The sequence below is a fragment of the Cavia porcellus genome, unplaced genomic scaffold (assembly GCF_034190915.1).
Source record: "Cavia porcellus strain 051 isolate PalLab524CR breed Dunkin Hartley unplaced genomic scaffold, mCavPor4.1 scaffold_26, whole genome shotgun sequence".
Lineage (NCBI taxonomy): Eukaryota > Metazoa > Chordata > Mammalia > Rodentia > Caviidae > Cavia > Cavia porcellus.
The window spans coordinates 21,042,022-21,057,827 of record NW_026947509.1 but is presented as its reverse complement, the minus strand read 5'-3'; the positions used below and the strand labels follow the sequence as shown (position 1 = coordinate 21,057,827).

General features: G+C 43.7%; 1 protein-coding gene and 1 pseudogene across 12 annotated transcripts in view; both read right to left on the bottom strand.

Annotated features, from left to right (window-relative positions):
* The window catches only part of LOC100735848 (TERF1-interacting nuclear factor 2), a 31,224-nt gene extending 29,061 nt beyond the window's left edge, over positions 1-2,163 (bottom strand). For 4 of the 12 annotated variants that reach the window (XM_063236856.1, XM_013157515.3, XM_013157519.3 and 1 more), the window contains exons 1-7: positions 1,642-2,161; positions 1,407-1,511; positions 1,183-1,281; positions 990-1,100; positions 810-906; positions 221-671; positions 66-133 (exon numbers count right to left, since the gene is read on the bottom strand). In XM_063236856.1, the coding sequence (XP_063092926.1) occupies positions 66-133; positions 221-671; positions 810-906; positions 990-1,100; positions 1,183-1,281; positions 1,407-1,511; positions 1,642-1,833 (1,123 nt within the window). In that variant the 5' untranslated portion in view covers positions 1,834-2,161. Of the gene's footprint in view, positions 1-65; positions 134-216; positions 672-809; positions 907-989; positions 1,101-1,182; positions 1,282-1,406; positions 1,512-1,641 lie in introns of those variants that run through there. The other 8 variants (XM_063236857.1, XM_013157522.3, XM_063236859.1 and 5 more) reach the window with 7 other exon arrangements.
* Positions 2,164-5,458: 3,295 nt separating this feature from the next.
* Positions 5,459-5,958, bottom strand: LOC111758125 (small ribosomal subunit protein eS8-like; annotated as a pseudogene).
* Positions 5,959-15,806: the final 9,848 nt, after the last annotated feature.

Here is a 15,806-nt window from a genome sequence, read left to right as displayed (position 1 = left end):
GAAACCAGAATCAAATTTCTTTTCCCACAGAAAGAGGCTGTCTGATCCAGTCCTGACCCACCTACCTGGCTTCTTGGCCTCTGAAGGTGATAAGGGTAGTCTCAGAGGTTCCAAGTAACAACCCAAGCAATTCCTAAGACAGAAGCAAACAAGGGGCAGGGTAAAGACAAAGAAGGCAAACAGTGTGCTCCTAGCAGGGACAAACAACACTTGTACTCACTCCATTTCCCCTGAGGCAGACAAGGCAGGTGGGTTTTCCTTCAGAGCCTTTCCCCCCAGAATCTGAGATGGACTCTTTGACTTGCTGGTGATGGCTGCTTTTGTGCCCACACCTGCTGTGTCTGCTGTGTGCATCCCATGCTCTTCCCTGCCCTCAGGCTGAGCTATGACTTGGCTTGGTGGGTCCAGATTCCTAAAGGGCAACAACATGACTGTGGGGCGTTCTTTGTAGCTGCCCCTCGCAGATGTCCATCGAGACTGGCATCTTCGCCGACCTAGTGGGGCCAGATTGAAGTGATGGCCAGCAAAAGATTCGCGATGCTTCTTTGAAGCTGGTCCCCCAGGGCTCAGCTTGGCTTTTGGCAGAGGACTGTGGAGAGCTGGTCTAGACTGTGTAGGAGGATTCTGTCCCACAGGCTCAGTCAAGTTCACTGAATTAGAAACAAAGTGCTCTGAAAGAAATGAGGTTTCTTACTAGGAGAATGAATTAACTACCCCAGGCTCACATAACTTCCAATAGGCCGAATTAAATGAGGTTATGCTCAACACTACACCCCTAAATTTGCTAGTTTCCCAGGTGGTCCTGGTACCTGGAAGTGGCCACCCCATGTCCACAGCATACTGGCTCAAGGCAAGAGAAGAGGGGACAGGAACTTCAGGCTGCATCCAACTCAGCACATCTTGAAGCTGTGGGAAGGGAGAACTATGAAGACCATAGTTTCTCAGACAATCACCCCACAGCCTGCCCTTGTGCTCTGCCCCAATGAAACCTGCTGTGCCTGTATGGTAGGCAGTGCTCTCTCTAGCTGACACAAGTATTCAAAAAACAGCTTCTCCATGGCGGTCATAAAGGCTTCCCCATATTCTTCTTCAAGCTCCTGCTGAGCCGAAAAAGCAGCAGATCAGAAGAGGAGGATGGAAACAGGAGCCACCTGACAGCCTTCAATCCAGCTAGTTTCTCACCTGTAGCGTTGAGGCCAAATTCACGGGGGCCTCTGACAGTTGCTTCACCTGCTGGCAAAAGGTTTCGCGTGCCTCCAAAATCTTCAGATCCTGCTCTTTCTGTTGAGGAACGATATGAAAGGCAGAAAAAAGTTGCACACACCAGGATCCGGTGGTGGGGAGAAGGAGCAACTTTGGTACACTAAGCGTAACTGGGGTCAGGTCTTGTTCCAGGGATTACTCACAGCTTTAGGGTCCCGCGGTATAAGTCCAGACTCTGGGAAATGGCGATTCAGGACACTCAGAACCTGAGGCCAAGGCCGGCCTCGTACGATCATCTCCACCACCATCTGCATGACACTGTGCTCAGAATCCCGTTTCAGGCAAGCCATCCTTTCCGACTAGTGTCACCCCCAACCTGACGGTCCCCTCCACAGGTCCTCGCACCCCTCCCCCTTCCGGGTCCTCTCGCTGCAATACCTTGGCCTGTAGGCCCATACACAAGCGCTCGTGGTGCCGGTAGCGAACCAAGCCGGGGGCGGCAGCGCGGAGGGAGCGCAGAAACTGGAGGACTCGAGGGAAATGCTCCACGTAGCGTTCGCGCACCACTTGCCAGCTGGCTGCGGCCGCAATGCGCCAAGTGGCTGGACCGGCCCCCTTGGGGGCGGCCATGATTGGCGGGTATGGCCCGGGGAGTTCCCTTCCCCGGGGGAAGCTTCTAAACCCTTCCCTTGGCACGGGTTTTCCGGCACCTCTTGGGATCTCGGGCTTTTCGTTCTGCGCAGGATACTTTCCGATCCTTTTCAGTCCTTTCCATAGACTAGTAGAGGTATGGAGTCTGCTCCTGACTCGGCCTGGATACTGTGCGTAGAAGCGGCCTTCCGCCGAGGCACTAGATGGCTCAACTTTAAATGCTACAGCTGTCTGGAATCCGAGACACTTTACTTCCGCTTCTGAGAGCTTTTTTCCTTGCCCTGGAAGAGGTCTGCAGGAGAGAGCCAATGGCCGGCCAGAGAGAGCGCGCGAGAAACAGACTTCGTGACGTCATAAGGTGGAGCCAGCTGGCCTGGCGCCACTCTTCACAGGTGAAGACTCGCTGGTAGATGGAGTGTTGGAGTTGCAGCTGTGTGTTTTCCGGTTTGTGTTCTCTGCCTTCTGGAGAATTGCAGAAAAGTTACTAAGTCTGGAGACCCAATTCATAATCTGTATGTTGGAGGTCACACTGATTGCCTTTACTGTTATCTTCGTCATTTGAAACAGGGTTCCTTAAATCCCAGCCATAGAATCAGCTCGGAAGCCTTTCCCTTAGGTCAGCGCTTCTTCTATTAGAGTTTGACGTTTGCTTTCGAGAAACAGAAGGGGGCGCTCACCTTTAAAATATAAAATACGCACCGAGGTGGGCAGCTGCTAAGAGGCATAATGCTTGATTAGCAGGAGAGAAGCCCTGGACGTTATCCCCAGCATCGAGAAGGAATGAAGGAATGTGTGTGAAGGAGATTTTTTTTTTTTTTTTTAAAGGCTGGGGATTTAGCTCAGTGGCGTAAGCGCCTCCTTGGCAAGAGTGAGGACGTGAATTCGATCCCTGGTATCAAAAAGAAAAAGGTGCCAGGGATTTAGCTCAGCGGCATAAGCGCCTGCCTCGCGAGCACAAGGTCATGTGTTTGATCCCCGGTACCAAAACAAACAAACAAACAAACAAAAAACAAAAACAAAAACAACGTTTGGAGCCCGGCGTGGTGTGCATGCCTGTAATCCCAGCTACCCTGAAGGCTGGGGTGGGGTCCTGGCAACGAGTAGTGACCTTTTCCGATAATAGAAAAAACAAAACAAACACGCAAACACACGGAGTGCAGGTTGTAACTTACTGATAGAACTTTTGGATTAAATCCTTAGTACTATAAAAAAGTTTGAAAAAGGCTCCACATTGTTAGTCTCCTTTTCTCTGGATGGTGGTAGTATAGGTAGTTTTTTTGAGTTTTGTTATGTTATCGCTTTCCTGTCTCGTGTAGTTTAAAATTGCATTTTGCCAGGGCTCTTGGTGCATATCTGTGACCCCAGTACTGAGGTGACTGAGGCAGGACCATCGGAAGTTAGAGTTCACCCGGGCCATTTGCAGATACCCTGAAAATAAAATAAAAAGGACCCTGGTCTGAAAATAAAAATCAAAAGGGCTGGGAGTGTAACTCATTGGGAAGACCCTGGGTCTCAATCCCCAGTACTGCAAGTAAATATGAATAAATAATAACAATTTAAAATATTTTTCTTTTTTCAAGTATCTGCTTTGCACACAGTTATAAGCAAACTCTGTTTTCCTATCTTCTTGTCGTCCTAGTGTCTCCCTCGCATTCCATCGCCAAGTACTGAGCCCGGCGCACGGTGTGAAAGGCCATTTCTTCCACTTGCAGACCTACTGGCTTATATTGTCCCTAATCCCGAGATCAGTCTTCACAGATGTTCCACAGGTTTAGTTGCAGGTAGAACCCCGTCGTCCATAAGTACCATAAGTTGGACATGTGTGAAATTCTAGTTATTTAACATTGTTCCTTCATTTATTCTCAGTGATCTTCCTTCTTTGTAAATCTGTTTCTGATCTGTATCATTTTTATTCTTAAGGAGTTCCTTCTAACATGCCTCTCAGGGATGTCTACTTGTGACAAATTTCCTCAGTTTTTGTTGAGAACATGTTTATTTCTTTTCCTCTGAAGGATAATTTTGCTGAACATAGAACATTAGGTTTGAAGGGGTTTTTTTCCTTTTCAACTCACAATTTCATACCACTTTCTTCTTGTCTGAATGCTGTCTAGATGTATAGTAATGTAATTCTTTGCATCTCTCTTGAACACTTTTTCTGCCCTATTTCTTGCTTCTTTCAATTTTTTTTTTGTTTTTTTGTTTTTTATCGGTACCAGGGATCGAACTCACGACTGCCTGCTTACAAGGCAGGCGCTCATGCCGCTGAGCTAAATCCCCAGCCCCGCTTCTTTCAATTTTTAAATTTGTCTTTGATTATCAGCAGTTTGAATATGATATGCCAATGTGCTGCTCTTTTTCTGAATTTTCTTGGTATCTGTCATGTTTGCTGTTCTTTGAATTTCCTGGATCTGTGTTTGATATTCATCATTAGTTTGGGGAAATTCTTTTTTTTTTTTTTTCCCCTCTTGAGACAGTTCTGCTGTGTAGTCCAGGCTAGCCTTAAACTCACTATGTAGTATAGGCTGGCCTCAAACTCATGGCAATTCTCCTGCCTCAGCCTCTGAGTGCTAGGATTATAGCTCTGTGCCACCTTTCTCTTTTAAGACAGAATCTCATTGGGTAATTCAGACTGGCCTTGAACTCAAGTCAATCCTCTTTTTGTAGCCTCCCCAGGCATGTGCCACCAAATCTAGTCAGTTTAAGGAAATTCTAGTCATTGTTGCTTCACACATTTCTTCTGTTCTTTTCTTTTTTATCTGCTAGTTTCATTATGTGTATACTACACATTTTATAATGGCTCTGCAGTTTTTAGCTCTTTTCTTTTCCCTATTTGCATTTTGTTTCTATTGACATTCCTACAAACTCATTGATTCTCTCCTCAGCCTCGTACAGTCTGTTAATGCCTGAAGTCCACTAGGCAATCCTCATTTGTTTCAGTGGCTTTTCTCTCTCTCTCTCTTTCTTTCTTTCTTTCTTTCTTTCTTTCTTTCTTTCTTTCTGTACTAAAGATCAAACTGACAACCTCACACTTGCTAGGCAGGCACTTAGGCCGCTGAGCTAAATCGCCAGCCCCTATTTCAGTATTTTTATTTCCAGCGTTTTGTTTAGTTCTTTCTTAATCTTTTTATTTATCTTATAAAACAGGACAGGTGCATTTTCAAAGTGCTTCTGTACCCACTGCACTCATTTCCCAAAATGCTGAAGCAGGCAAAAAGAGCAGGAATCTTATGAGGTAACTGAGTTTAGAAATTGATTTAATTAGCAGTGGAATGTGACATGAGGCAAATTCTCCTGATTCTTCATGATGCCATAAATAACACATATTCTTAAATAGGGATGGGAGGATGAAGGTATGGAGCAGGTGGTTAATAAATATCTGTGAGTGACAAGATTACCAATGGGATGTAGGAAGCTACGGAGGCCTCTACTGAGCATCTAGCATTCATAAGATCTGAACTCTTGGGAGGTGAATCAGAACAGCATTAGGACAAGAGCTGAAAAATCTTTGTGTAATAGAAGATTGCAGGTGATTGTTGGCAAATATGACTCACGGGTCTGTTTTTTTTTTTTAACCATAGAACAATAGACACCTTTATTACAAGAACTAAGCCAGGAAGGGAGGTTTATTTGCCTCTTTCTGGGCCTTGGTTTTCCTCAGATGAGACTCCAGTTCCTTACCCTCTAGCACATAGCCATCTGCTTGGCCACACTAGCCTGGTCTTGATGCAATGCAGGCAAGAAGCTTGCCCTGCTGGAACCCCTGCTTGTAGCTCAGGGGGTATTTGTACCACTGTAGAGCACGCTATCAATGAGCACAGTGCCGTTCTTCACCAGGGTCTTGGTGCATACCAGCTCATTATTGGACACATTGTAAACAATGTCAGTGATCCTTGTTTTTCAAGTATAACACTCAAGAGTCCCAGGAGAAGTTTCCAGTATCCAGCCTGAGGGCTCACTGCCTCTTGTTGCCTCCTTGAACTCAACTGTGTGTATTTGGTGGGGGCCAATCTTAGTGCTGGCAGCTGGGCAACCCAACTCATACTTCCACTTCTTGGGCTTTCTTTTGCTCCTGGTCTTGTGCCAGTTGTCCTGAGAGATGCCCATCATTCCATGCTGGCTGGAAAGAGGAGACTCACAGGGCTTAATTCTGGAAAAAGTCATCAATAGCATGGCATCATGGTCAGCTGTAAAGAGAGAGGTACTGAGGTAACAGCTTCTATTGAGGTGATTACCATCATGGGCTCTGTGGAATCCCAAATCGTACATTCTGGGCCTATGTACCGGGCTTTTTGCTGCTGTCTCCTGTCATACCTTGCTTTGACAAACAAATCCCAGACAGGAAGAGCACTTTTGGGATTCTTGTGTCTGTAAAGCGTGAGGTTCTGCCAGGTGTATTGGTGCATACCTACAATCCTCCAGTGCTAAGGCAGGAAGATCCCAAGTTCAAGGCAATTTAGCAACTTACTGAGACCCTATCTCAATTAAAAAAATAAAAAGGATTGGGTATGGCTCAGTGTAAAGGCCTTGGGTTCAATCCACAGAATTGCAACAAAACAAAAACAAACAAACAACAACAACAAAAACAAAAAACTGAGGTGATGGTACAACGGCAAGCAGAAACACCAAAACAGCACCCAGGGTTTGGAGGCCGATTTATTTAATGTCAGACGGGCACTGACAGGGAATCAGTTGTCCCTTAAAATGTTAGTCCCAAAGGCCCAGGAAGGAAGGTTTTTATGGGGTTTTAAAAGGGGGTATACAAAAGGAAGAAAACTTGGCTGTCTTTGATTAGTTCTTATGATAGGCATCATAGTAACCAGCTTTGCATCACAGTGACCAGCTGTGTCTGAGAGACAGAGGCAACTGGAACTGCAACAGGAACTGTTACCTGGCTAACTACAAGAAACTGAAGTGTACTGGCTGGGGGTGGGGGTGGCGTTTTCTGTTACAGTGACAGGCACAGCGGGACAGGCTACTCAGAAGGCGGAGGCAGGAAGATCACAAGTACAAGACCCTAGGTTCAATGCCTAGTATCACCACAAAAGAAAAAATCAATAAAGTAAATAAAAAACTGGAAAGAAAGCTTAGGTACTTTCACCCTAACTCACTGGTGAAAAAATACTGGTAAAGCTAATGCTTGCTCTCTGTGTTTTTTGGAAGACACAGGACTGTACATCAGCCCTTTTTCTGGATTAGACACTTGTGTTTTTAATTGAGGACAAGAATCCTCAGCCTCTTTGTTATCAGAGCCTAAAAAGCTTGATGCTGTCCAGTTTCTGTCTTGTAGAGCAAGATGTTCTCCTTCAGTTTCCTCATTTACCTCAATTTTCTTGAAGTCTCTGGAGCTCATGATTTTGCTCTATAGAACTTCCTCTGTAAAGTGGGGTCCACAGCAACCCATTTTTCGGGTCTCTTCCTGTCTCTCAGCAGCTGTCTCTCTCTCATAAACATTTCCTACTCTTAACTTCTGTTCCTTAAAATTCACTTTTCAAATTTTGGAAAACAGGAGCTCAGTGTATACATCACCCTGGGACTCAGAGGAGGAGTTTGCTTGCAACCCTCCTGCTTCAGCCTTTGTACCCATACTGTGCTCCTAGCTCCACGGTGTGGAGGCCTGCGCTGTTCCCATTGTAGGTCTCCTCAGATATGTTGGTGGCAGAGTCAATGCCAGCAAAGAGCCCACTCCATGGCAGTAGTGGACCCTGCCTTCAGAGTTGCTCCTCCATCGCAACCATGGAGCCTACTCATGTGTTCTCGTGTGTTGTCTACTTTTTCCTTTAGAGCCCATCTCAGAATGATCATAGGTTTATTGATTGATTGATTGATTGCTGTACTGGATACTGAACCCTGTACTGTAATCCCAAATATTGTGTATTGTAATCCAAGTATTGTAATCCCTTTTTTAGCTTTCCTCACAATCCAAAAAGCTATATTTGTAACCCTACTGAGACATTATTGGAATCCCAGCAAGTTAATTTTAATCTATTATCTCTAATAAAAGAGTAACAACACCAAGACGTATTCAAAGTGAAAGGCATCCAAGGGATTTTGAGTCTAATCCTTGTGAGGATATATACACTAACATCCCGATCCTAGGTCTCTCCCAGAATTTATTATCTTGTGAAGAAAGGGGTGGCTCGAGGATGAGTGACAGTGAGGATGGCGGGAACTATGTAACTTGAGCTGGCTGGCCAGGTAGGGAGAAAAGCATCTTTGCAAAATGCAGGGCTAACAATATGTAGAAGGATCAACTTTCTTAAGTTAACTAAGGTAGCAACTTAATTGTTTTTGGAGGCTGTTGCTTCAGTTTCTGATATGTAAACTTTTGTGCCCTGGGGACTCATAGCCTCTTCATTTTAAGGCTCATACCCAGTTGACATTCTGGAGCTGATGGCTCTACCATCCCACTGTGCTTATATATTTTCCAGAGAACACTTTGCGAAGAAACAGGAGACAGACTGATTATATACCAGTACCTCAGCTAGCCTTATTTGCAGTGCTTAGAGACAATTGAAGAGAGAAGGAAATATCACAGACAGCTCTGTACCTATGAGTATAAGGAAATGTCTCCTTATAATCAAAGTCACAGCAAATGTTCTGTAGCACTCAAATTGTCTCCTACACCTGAGTCCTAGACTGACCTAAATTTCCAGCCCCCTTCGCTGTCTTTTTCTCAACTCACTCGCTTTTGGTTTTTGAGATAGGATCTTCCTATGTATGTACTTTAGGCTGACCTTGAACTTACTGTGTAATTCAGACTGACCTTGAATCAATCCTCCTGCCTTAGCCTCCTGAGTCCTGGGATTACAGATGTATAGCACCATTCTTGGTTAATCCTTTTTATTTTTTATTTTGTGATAGGATCTCACTAATTTGATAATTTTCCATTCTTCTGCCTTAGTTTTCCAGAGTTTGAAATTCCTGGCCTGATAGTTTCTATTTCTCTGAACGAATCTCTGATGCTTGCTATGCCTCTTAAAATTAATTTTCTCTCCCCCCGCCCCCGCCACGATCTTGCTATATCATCCAGACTGGTTATGAACTTACAAATTTCCTGCCTCAGCCTTCCCAGTGCTGGGATTATAGGCATGTTCCACTGTCCCTGTTAGACTGTCCTAATGACTTAAGAAGAGAATTTCAGCCGGGCGTGGTGGCTCACGCCTGTAATCCCAACACTTAGGAGGCTGAGGTGGGAGGATCGTTTGGAGTTTGAGACCAGCTTGGGCTACAAAGTGAGCTCAAGGCCAGCCTGAACTGCATAGTGAGACCCGGTTCCCTCCCCCCCCCCCCACCGCCAAAAGAAAAGAGTAGCTTCTCTTCTGGAGAGCCCTTGTTACAAATGGATTTATTTCAAAATGGCCACTTCTCTCCCTCTGCCAGAAGCCCAAAGGGAATTTTCTGTAGTTTCATTTTGAGAACATGAAAAAGTTCGTGAAAGTAAAAGTAAAAGCCTAGAGATTTCTTTAAGAGTGGAATCTCCCGAAATTTTGAACTCTCAAATTTGCTTACTCTGAACCTCCAGTTAGTTGGTTTTCCTTCCTGATTTTAGCTTTTCAGTTTCTGCTCTTGACTTTCTGCTAAAAGGTTGTGATTTTCTATCCGCCTGTTTGTCTTTCCAATTCAGGAGACAGCAATTTGCCCTGTGCCCTCAGTTCTCTGATAGACCTAGGGGCAGTTTGGTCTGTCCCTCTCTCTGTTTCTTTTATATCTTCTCTTGCTTTCTCTTTCCTTCCTCTCTTTCTGTTTTGGTTTTGATGCTTTGTTTTTTTGAGACAGGGACTCACTGTAGAGGCCAGGCTAGTCTTGGACTTTCTGTGTAGCTCAGACTACCTCCCACCTCTTGATCATCTTGCTGCAACCTTCTCAGGCTGGAATTGTAGTCATTTGTCACCATGCCTGACTATCACACCTTTCTTTTTGGCACCATGAGTCAGAAACCTAGGTGACCAATTTAATCCTCTCCTTTTTTCTCTTCCAATCTAGTCCATCACCAAGGCTAATTAGTTCTATTTCCTATAAAACCATCAAATCTACCCCTTTTATTCATCTTACAGTCTCTATCCTATTTTAGGTTCTTCTTTCACCTTGAGGAAAACCCTACTGTGTTCACTTCCAGCATAATGTCGGTCCATATTTTTTTTTCCTATTTCTTCTCTTTTTTTAAAATTTTATTTAAGGAGGAAAAAAAAAGCAGAGAAAGGGTACAAGTTATACAGATTTACAGAAAAAAATAAACAGTAGGAAATCACTAGTTAATGGATTACATATTGTCATCTTAGAAATAATTGTTCAAGTCACAAAATTAAAGCTTGTAAAGTGGACATTCCAACATTGATACTGCAAACAGTTCTGTTCAATGATCCAATAAAACTCAGTGATATCATTTTCTATCTTATACACTTAAATATACATGCATTTATATCATTTAGAGCACTTTCTTTTCCTCTCTTTTGTACAATGACTATTACACATTTTGGGTTTTATTGCTCCCACGGTTCTTATTACTTTTTTGGAAGAGAGTAAAACCAAATGTGACATAACAGAACAGAGTCGGTCAAATCAAAAGGGTGGACATAATAGATAATGTAAAAACATAATACAAGGTGATCAACAATGGTTACCATAATGCCTCCCGCTATTTCTAATAGAATTGCCTATATCATTAGTTATAATAAAATTGAACAAAACAGTAAAGAACAAAACCGACAAAACCAAAACATTGGAGACATTGTAGGTCTTCAAAAGTAGATAAAAGTCATCGAGAATGGGCGTCATAATGAATCTCACTATCTTCACAGCTGTTGCCTAAACTTTCGAACCTGGTGCTATCCAGCAGAACAGAATCGGGGGACATCAGTCAAAAACAAGATAGTGAGAGTAATACAGGGCTTCAAATCAAGATAATGGAAAGTCAAAGTGGGTTACTATAATATATCCTGCTATTTTTATTTATTTTTCCCTTAATTAAATCCTATTTCTTCTCTATGTTGCTTTCGTCACAAATCTGGTAAACTACAAATGGATCATCTCATCTCTATCTGAAAGCAATCCCCTACTTTCAGAACAAAGTCCAAGTCCCTAAAATGGTAAAAAGTTTCTTTTTTAATTTTTACAGTGCCAGAGATTAAACCCAGGGCCTTGCCTATGCTGGAGAAGTCTTCTACCATGGAGCTACATCCCCTTGCCTGGCAAAGGAATTTTTGATGACTTAGCCCAAGCTTACTTCTTCAATCTCACTTTTGGCCACTCTGCACTCATCAGGTACCTACATGCCAGTCTTCACCACACTATTACATTTTCCTACTGTTAGGTGTCATCCCACATTTCTGTGCTTTACATGTGCAGCATAATTACTTTGTCCACTGCCTCTTGAACTTGATTTCCTTCTTTCGTAGTTCATCTGATAATCACCTTCAGGAAGCCCCTCTGGGCAGATTCGTAATTCTCTGAGCCACTCAGCATCCTGTGTGTCCTCTGCCACTGCAGAACTTATTTCATAGGATTACTGCAAAGATACTGAACTAATAAGTATATGTTTTGGCTTGTGTTTAGATGTCTCCCCAAAGCTTCATGCAGTCATAGGTGAGGCTTTTTCAGAGGTGGCTGGATCTAGAGTTTGTGATGCTGAAATTGATTCATAGTGCAGTGATAGGATCAAGAATACTAGGATTAAGGGTGTGAGAGCTACCTGACCTGAGTAGCCTGAATAAGGCTATTCATATAAAAGATAGAAAGAGATGTGGTGGTCCCTTCTTGCTTTGCTACTTTCTTCTTATCATGAACAGTTTCTACTCTGCAATGCCTGTCTGCCATGCCATCCTGCCTTGGAGCCAGTTTATTATGGACTTAAACTTCTACAAACTGTGAGCTAAATGAACCTTTTCTCCATTAACTTGTGAGTGATGGATATTTTGTCCCAGCAATAAGAAAAGTAACAGAGACCATATAGATTGCTTTGAATACAGCCTGGCTCCTAGTTAAGTGTCACATACACATTTACTGTTAAGTTACCCTTTAGTATCTGTGAGGAATTGGTACCAGGATCCTCCATGGATAACAAAATCTGAGAATGCTCATGTCCATTATATAAAATCAAATTGAATTTTCATAAAACTTTAAAATCATTCTAAATACTTTAAATCACTTCTAGATTACTTTTAATACTGATACAGTGTATATGCTACATAAGTAGTTACTACCCTTTTATTTAGGCAGTAACAACAAGAAAAAAGTCTATATATGTTCAATGCGGATAATTTTGTTTCAGTATTTTCAGCCTTTGGTTGGTTGAATCCATGGTTGTGAGAGCTGCAGAAATGGAGAGTGGACTGTATTTGCATGTCTGTTACCCCACTTGGCAGAAGCATCCTGGGGTGCTACGTCCTGCGCAGCCAGTGGGGTTCTAAGAAGGGGATGATGAGAGATTAAGAAAAGATACACTCTAAAAGGAAAACTGGGACCAAGTGGGATCTGACTTCTCCGATGGAGAGGTAGCAACAACTCAGCATGGTCTGTGTCTTTATTTATACATAGTAAAAAGAGAAGTGTGTGATGGGGTCAGAAGTGTAAGGTCTCAGCGTTTTGTTGAGAACATGGAAAGTGAGACATTTTCCAGATCTCTCTGTGCTGTAGTCAGAGGGAGGAATACCAAGGCTGGACACCTGCTGATGTGCCACTGAGCTAGAGGTCATCTTGTGCACATGGTCTGTGTCTGGCTGTCCGGGTCCCTGAGGCTGGCTTTGCTCTCATCCTAGTAACTTGTTCACATGGCTCACCCCTGGTGCTGTGTTCTCAGGGCTGGCCTTGTTCTAGCCTTGAACATATGGTCAATCTCCAGCTCAGCTGCCTCCCACACTGGGGGAAAGGGCTTCCTCCATGGTGATCCATATTGTATTATGAGTGCCTCACACAGTACCTTGTTGGTATGTTCATAGCTAGTAGGAATAGCTTTGCTTTTGCCTGCTCTTAGGAACCCTTTATCCTGCAAGATTTTTTAAACTGAAAGATTCAAGAAGCCATCCAGTAAGAACTCAGAACTTTAGTTACCTGGTCTTATAGCTATTGCTGTCCCAAAAAAGTGCAGACAGCAGGAGCACTGAAAAACACATGGCCAGAAGAAAAATAGAAGGTTGTTATTCTCAGTCTTTAGCCCAGAAGTCAAACCCCTAGGAGCTTGTTCTGAGCTTCTGCTATGAGGATGCTGATATGAAATCTACATGGGGATCTAAAAAAAATCTTATTTTTATTTTGAGATGGGGTCTTTCTATGTAGCTCAGGCTGGTCTCCAACACATGATCCTCTTGCTTCAGCTTCCTTGGTGCTGGGATTGCAGATATGTATCACCCTGCTCTGATAAACATCTGATCATTAATAAACATTTTGGATAATTTGAATAGAGGGTCTAGAGACTAATCTGAAATAAGAGAACAGTTTCATTAAAATCAAAGCCAAAATCCCCTAAAAGCTACCCAGAGGAAAACTTTAGCAGGGGAGAGAGCTATACAAAGAGTATGGGCTCTGAGCCCATAAGCCTCACCTTTCTTTGTGGTTTCTTGTCCATGACAAGGCTCACCAGTCTGTGCATCAGTGGTTATCTCACCAAGCTGTCCTGTGCCATGAGCCAGGAATCTGGGAAGTTATATGTATGGCTCCACACCATCCTCCCCAGCCACGTCCCATCCTTCCCCAAGTCATGCCAGTGTTGCCTCCTATTTCTCCAGGGTGACTTTCCCTGTCTTCAGCACCAGCCCTCTAGTCCTCTAGTCCTCTCTAGCTCAAACTTGTATACTTGCTTCCCATGCTATGTCTGCTTTGCTCTATTCCTGACACCATAGGCTGCCTAATCCAAAACAAAGTCTACTATGCCTCTCACCGGCTTTCCATTGGCTCTTAGCCTGGTCAAGATCTTTAATGTGGCCACTGAGCCCCACAAGGCTTAGGCCTGTGTTCTTCAGGATCGTTTCCTCACTCTGCCCTTTTACTCTTTGCTTTAGCTATATTGTTCTTTCAGTCTTGTTAATCTTCTAGCCTTCCTTCCATGTCAGAGTCTTTGCACCGGCTCTTCGATTTGCCTGAAGTGACTTCCCTTCCCTCTACTAGCTAATGCCTTCTTGTCCTCCACAGTCATTTTTAAGTGAAACCTTGGTGGCCATCACTGCCATCAGGCTAGTCACATGCCTTTACTACAAACATCAGAGCCATGTACTCTCTGTCATTTGTGAAGTACTCAATCTTTCTCGGACTAGGAGAAATAGAGTGACTCATAAGTTTTGAACTTGACCAACTAGGTCATTATAGTAACATTGAAATGGGAAAAAATACGGGAAGAAAAGTTTGGGGTAGAATTAACAGCTTGATAAACTACTTTCAGTTTCAGATGGGACACAGGCTGTAGCTACAGTCCTATTCTAGACAAATTATTTAACTCCCTTGCCCTAGTTTCTTCATCTGTTAGGTGGGCATAATATATATTCAGCAAATATTAAAATGGGGATATCTCTGCAGCAGTTTCCTTGGATGTAAAAGGATAATCACACAGAAATCACTGCTTCTGTGGAACTTATGTTTTAATTAAGGAGCAGAAACAATAAACATGCATAGCTAAGATATTTAGTGTGTTGAATGGGGATACTTTGGATGGGGAAAAAAGCAGGATTCTGTGGCCATGCCATTCTGATGTGCCTGATCTTGTCTGATCTCAGAAGGAAGCAGGGCTGGGGATGGTTAGTACTTGGGTGTAAAAACATGAGCAGGGAAAAGTCATGGTGAGGAAGAGAATGTATTTTAATGTTTAATCTTCTGGTCTCCAGGAGATGCCCAGTAAAGGCCTTACTAAGGTACTGCTGCTGAAAGAGAGATCTGAAAGGAGGGGAGAACACTGGCCATGCTGGTGTATGGGAAAGGAGTGTTCCTGGCAGAGGAAGAGCCACAAAGGTCCTGAGGTGAGAGTATGTCTGGAGGGTCCAAGAAACATCAAGAGAGGAGGAGCATAGTGATGAGGGTCAGGGTGTGGTTGGAGGAAGACTGGGGCCACCCCTGCAGAGGATTACAGGGAGGTTATTGGTGCTCTGTGGTGGGAGAGGAGGAGCTAGTGAGGGAGATAAGTGGATGGGCAACCTGACCTCATTGACATTTTAAAGGATCTCTCTGTGCCAAGCTGAGAATAGATGGGGTGAGGAGGGCCAGTATGAGCACTGGTGGGTCTGTCCAAGTGAGGGAGGAGGAAGAGGAGGTTTAGAATATGATGGAAATATCAGGAAAAGAGAATTTAATGAGTCAAGAATGCAAAAAATTAAACATAGATTTTCAGAGGCTTATATATGAGCTATGGAGAAAAAGTATGAAGGGGAAATATTCGAGATGTTGCAACAATTTTCTTTCTCTTTTTTCCTTATCCCCCTTCCAGTGGTACTGGAACTTGTACTCACGGCCTTGCTTCAGTGGCAAGCCCCTTCCCTCCTTATTGAGGCAGTGTTTCACTAAGCCACTAATCCTGAGGCTGGTCTGAACTTCCAGTGAGTCCTCTTGCCTCTGGCTTACAGAGTGCTGGCACTGTAAGTATGTGCTTCCATGCCTGGCTCAGTACACTTTTTAAATAGGGTGATGAATGAGAGAACAAGCCACAGAGACATTTGATGAAGAAATTTAGAGTATGCAGCATGTGGAGGCCCTGAAGCATGATGGGCCTATCACTGTGCAGGAAAGCAGGGTAGGGAGCTGGGATAGACTAAATCAGGGGAGAGAAAGAGAGCTGAGGTCAAAGTAACAGGTAACTGTAAGGATTCAGGTCTTGGTGAAGCAGTAGTTTTGGAGTAGAGAACTGACATAGAAGGAGTCACCTGCTTATTCTGCCTGCTGTGTGATGAGCTGGGTATGACAGGGAAAGCACAGAGACAGGAGAAGGACTAGGACACTGGTGCTGTCACCCAGCTGACAGAATGAGAGAGCTCTGG